Source organism: Eptatretus burgeri, chromosome 15 (assembly GCF_056783735.1).
Source record: "Eptatretus burgeri isolate ZD-2024b chromosome 15, Ebu_testis_v1, whole genome shotgun sequence".
Lineage (NCBI taxonomy): Eukaryota > Metazoa > Chordata > Myxini > Myxiniformes > Myxinidae > Eptatretus > Eptatretus burgeri.
The window spans coordinates 70,724,516-70,729,811 of record NC_140975.1 but is presented as its reverse complement, the minus strand read 5'-3'; the positions used below and the strand labels follow the sequence as shown (position 1 = coordinate 70,729,811).

Here is a 5,296-nt window from a genome sequence, read left to right as displayed (position 1 = left end):
TGCTCATCAAGTTGTACAGGTGTTTGCATTCAACAATGAGAATTCTATTGTTGGAGTTTTACTAACAGGATTGACTGTACTTAACCTAAATTGTTCGCTCTTACTATTTAAACCGATTTCAGCTCCTGCTTGTATTTTGTGCCGTTGAGGAGTAACGGTGATTAAGTAAATGGTTGATGCTATCCGTTTGCACAGGTACAGTCTATGCGATACACAGCGTAATGCAGAGTTTAGTGAACGCCCAAGGGAAGGGGCTTTAAGTGGGCAATCTGTCCTGAATGGAAGACGAGGAGAGATCGACCTTGAGCGCACGGTCACACAGGATGAAAAAGAGCCATTGCTGGCGCCTGCTACGAACGACGAGTCGGATTCCGAAGAAATACCGACAATTTACTTCACGCACACCGTGGAACCCAAGAAGGTGTGCCAGTGATTCTTTGTACCTTCTTCACTGTGACGGTAATGAGCAGGTCACTGGTTTGAATCCCGACATTTCACCACGATGTGAACGTGAGCCTGTATCCCGCTTGTGTGAACTCGTGAGATACAATAATGTTGAGTATTCTGTAGCGATACGTGTCCGGCAACGTGCCCACTTCGTTCCCTCGCATTTCCCTCTTGTCTCCTCCCCTACCCATTCCCCTCCTCCAGGTGAGAATCGACACTGGCCGGAATACAATGCTGAAATTCGGACGACCTCCCAGACGCAGACGCAACAACAGCAGCAGTAGCAGCAGCGGAGGTGGCGGCGGCAATGAAACTGCAGAAGCAATTCCCAGAGTGTGTACTCCTGCGGACGTGCATCGGTAAATACGGAGTGTGAAGATGAGATTATTTTTTTAAATTTGTGCTGTGAAGCGGGTCTCGGGTACTTGTGCACAGAGCAGTTTTACCATATGGACTATGTCTGGTAAAACAGCCTTGGACACCCAGGTGGTCTGGCCTTGCTGTGACCAAAAACAATCACATGGTGCGTCTTGTATTGGATTTTTCTGAACGATTCTCCATTAAGCAATATCGATTAATAAATTGTTGTTGCATATAAGCGTACTAACAGCAACACTGAGCAAATGAGAAATCTTTATAGACAGTAACCCTAAAATATCGTGAGTTTTGACCTATCGCGGCAACCTCTTTATGTACCGCTTTAGCTATCCAGGGGTTTAATTTCAACCAATCGCGGTGTTTGAGCTGAGCTGTGATGGTTATCTCACACCTTGAGCCTTTTGTTTTTCTTCATGCAACGTTAATAACGGAATGGTGCCGAAATGTAAAATGATAGATAAAAGTGATTCTTTTAATTCTACGTAATCGCTGCTTTATGGAACTGCACAACGATTTATAAAAGAAACATATCAACAGATGACAAAGGAAAACTATTTGAGATTAATAGGGGAGAAATGGCAGGGGTGAGGGGGCATGTTTAATCACTTCTGAACGTTTAATCTGTCTCAACACAGCAGGAGGATCATTTTTTAGGGTCAAATGGTATCTCCTGCAGTGTGGCCGAGTCTTTGGGTCTCTCACTCTCTCACCGCAGGAAGGTCGGTGGTCTTTCTGTCTTCTTCTGTCTCATCTCCGTCCTCGCCCCCCCTCCCAAATCACTGCTCACCTTAATTCTTTCATTCCTCTTTTTTTTCCCGCCTTTGGAACAAACTCCCACACTCTCTTCAATCCCAATCCCACACCCCCTTCAAATTCCCTGCTTTCCTTCCTGAAAGTCCCTGTCGTGTCCATCTTGTTTTCCCCATGTACCCCACCCCATCCCTCTCCCTTCCACAGATCTCCTAATGTCTATGTTCCCCACTGTTTTGTCCTTCCCTCTCCCACCTCTCTTATCTCCTGCTCCCCTTGTTGTACGTTCTGTGTGTTCGCTCTCATATGAGCCTCGACATTGTACACAAAAAACAAACATCTGGAAATGAATGAAGTACATTTAATACAGATCTTCATGGAGTAACACAATTTAAAATAGACATATTGTTACGTTTGTGGGGGGGGGGGGGGGGATAGATATTACCATCGAGTAGCATGGTCCGTGTTCAAGTAGTTAGCCCATCTTGATCTAATAAGTAGGGACATGTCAGCTTAATGATCGTCTTGTTTGAATGTGCACCATACAGGTGGTAGTGCATGGTAATAATTAATTGGGGATTATGTTAAAGATATTGTACATATAACCTCTTTGTAAACCTCTACCGGGGGGGGGGAGGGGGGGCATGGGAAAATTTGGCAAGACGCGAAGAGAAGGGTGGAGCTTGAGTCGCCTCTTGAGCAAGAGGAGGTGCTATGGATCGTCTCGAAGGAGTGGAGCATTGCCCAAAGAGAAGAGGGAGGAGATAATTGGGCAGTTGGGTGTGTCTGAGGACCTTCGAGTTCTGAATCGTCCTGTTGCTTGCCTTTGCCCTCTCTTGTGCTGGTTTATCTGCTTGCTACTTGCTCATCGTCCTGCCTGTCGTCCTCCATTGCCTGCTTGTTGCTGCCCTGCACCCATCCTTCCACCCACCACCACCAGAGCTGAGTCCCCCGGTTTTGTCTCTTTCCCGTCTGTGATTAAATCTGGAGCGAGGCGCCTTAGTTTATTTTGATTTCTCTTTACCTCATTGTGTATCATCATTTATTCATTGCATTCCCTTCTTTCTCTCCAAACCCGCCATCGCATTCCTTTCGTCGGGCCAATCTTCCCCTGATTTATCGATTTGGTTCGGGAACAAACCCGTTTGTTTTACAAGGGCTACTAAGGTTCTCGTGTTTCTCCTCATGACCCGCCCGCTCGTTGTCCGCCATAATTCACAATGTCGACACAGCAGTTCAAATCGTTCAGTACATCATGGGATTTTTAACCTCCCTCGGCGACGAGCTCGACGTTGGTCGAGCCGTTGACGCAACAATATTTTGCCTTCTTTTAAGACAAATATAACCTCTGCCATCCAATGTTGCACCACCATTTTGCAGAGAGCGGTATAAGTAGCTCAGAGCTTTGGCTCCGAGTGAAACCGAGTGTGCAACGTAATTAACTTTTTTAAAGTCCATGAAATAATTTAACTTCATAGATTAACTGAAACTTTTCACGTCACTTGCGTTCACGTACTTCCATTTGTGGAGAAATGAAACAAACAAAGGGAAATGCAGCATACCATGAATGCACAAGTCAAATGTCAGGAAAATAAGATGGACAACTTGTCACCTCTACTACTGTCCCTTCACTTGGTTGTGTTCACCCCCATTAGTCCATAATCTGGAGAACATTTTGAAGCAAAATTGTGCATTTATCAACATGTTTGGCTCAGACAAGTTGTAAGAAATAATGCCAATCTTAAGTGAAACTGACCCCGTTGTTATTACTGTTGTGCTTTGTGAACCTCCAGTCTTTAAATATCAACTCGATAATGGTGGCTTTAAGAATCTGCTTTCGCCACAAACAACCTCTTTTTCGGTCCTGACAACCTCATTTTCTTGTTTTTTTTATTTTATTTTGTTTTTTTCTTACTGCAACAGCCTTGTGTCCACGTGTCCACCCAGCCCCTCCATTCCACGCAAGTCGATCCTGAAAAGTCGGAGCCGCGAGAGCAGCGAGTGCAACGATGCCGGGTCCATGGACGTCTCGGAACGGAGCAAGGACCCACCGTGGGTTGGCTCACGTGATGAGCAACCAGTGGGCAGTGCCCAGGATGCAGGGAATCCTAAGTCTTTCCCCACACCTGGGAGACCCTCTGTAAGTACCTGCTCAGAATAACTGTAGTAGCAATTTGGAGCAACTTTAGTGCACTCATTTGTGAGGCCCAACTTTGTATTAAAATGAAAAAAGCTTTTCCTTTTGCAAGGTGAGCAATATGGGTGCAGAAAAACTCTGATGTGGCGCTCGGTGTTCCACAGCCTTTCTCTGGAACCGTGGTTGAGAGGTCTCCGCTTACCGCAACCGCGCCGGTCTCGATGATGCAAACTGCCGAAGAGACTGAAGCTCCTTCACGTCCTGTGTCCAAGTTCAAAGCATCGCGCACGAAAGCACATTAACGTTTTTCACTTGAGGATGTTCAAACGGCATTAAAAATGCACTTCAATCATTCCTCTTTTTGCTATTGTTTGTCACAGCAGTTACATTTTTAAAGGCACACCACGATGAACCTCCAAACGAGGATAGTTAATCATTCAAGTATGAAAGTATTTCTCCGATCCAACGTTCCTTCATTCTTACTCGTCTCCTCATTTTTCACATCGACGCCTTGAAAGACTGCCATGCCTCACCGGATGGCCGGTGATTGGACAGGATGTAGCCGAGCCACAAGAAGGCTGTGCCCCGCTATAAAGAGGTGAACATAAGATGCACATCGTCACGCTGTTTGCGCATGTAACATGATCGTTAACGAATTTCGTTCATAAACTAACGTGGCGCATTTTTTGTGTCAACTTTTGAAGTGATGTCATTCTGTTGTGGTTTGATCAACTTAAACTGGCCATTACTGCTTTGCCTTGTTTCTGGCATGCCAACATGGGGCATCTGCCACCGTGGTACCAGCAGGGGTAATCTATCACCACAGTCCAGGCACGGTGCCGGCTAATCTATCACCACAGTGCAAACGTGTAATCTCTCAAAACGGTGCCGGCATGGAGCGTCGTTCCCCACTTTCCTTGGTTCCTTATTCCATGTGTTAAACGTTTTAAACCGTTCTCCATATTTACAGAATTGCTCATCATGGTTCTGTACAATGTTTCCCTGCATGCGTTGCATCACCTTGGGATTCTCGTCGACCAATCCACCCTCCTATTTCATATACTTCTATTTAACCAACATTCCCAAGTTTCGACTCCGAACCCAGAATCTATACATTTATTACATACGCGGTTATGGAAAGTCTCTTTCTTTCAGAAGCAGCACACGGTTGCTGGTCCCCTCCATTTTGCGTGGCTGTGGCTGTGCTGCTCATGCAGTGCCTCCTGCAGGTTGGAGCAAGGTTCGTAATTTGTCCTGGTTCCTCACCACAAACACACCGTGGATCCGTTTAACGTCCGTTCGAGCGACGGCACGCACGTTGATGAATCACTCTGCCTGCGAAACACCGGGATGGCAGTTTTAGTTGTGACGGGATTTGAACCCATGCTCGACAGCTTGGAGGTGAGTGTAAGGGTAAGTTATACATGTTATATATGCAAATTCCCTCACAAGGAACTTCAATGTGAGAGGACTCCTCCATTAGTGTTCATCCCATCAAGCCAGTGTCCTGGTCACCCACTTATGATTGTTTGTCCGTGATCTTTGATTTTTAAATGTCGAGCAAGGAACCATTTTTTTAAGTCT

General features: G+C 45.8%; 1 protein-coding gene across 3 annotated transcripts in view; it reads left to right on the top strand.

Annotated features, from left to right (window-relative positions):
* The window catches only part of URI1 (URI1 prefoldin like chaperone), a 36,272-nt gene extending 32,206 nt beyond the window's left edge, over positions 1-4,066 (top strand). For 2 of the 3 annotated variants that reach the window (XM_085856873.1, XM_085856871.1), the window contains exons 8-11: positions 196-421; positions 652-806; positions 3,499-3,715; positions 3,877-4,066. In XM_085856873.1, the coding sequence (XP_085712999.1) occupies positions 196-421; positions 652-806; positions 3,499-3,715; positions 3,877-4,014 (736 nt within the window). In that variant the 3' untranslated portion in view covers positions 4,015-4,066. The remainder of the gene's footprint in view (positions 1-195; positions 422-651; positions 807-3,498; positions 3,716-3,876) is intronic. The other variant, XM_085856872.1, reaches the window with a different exon arrangement.
* The last annotated feature ends 1,230 nt before the right edge of the window (positions 4,067-5,296 follow it).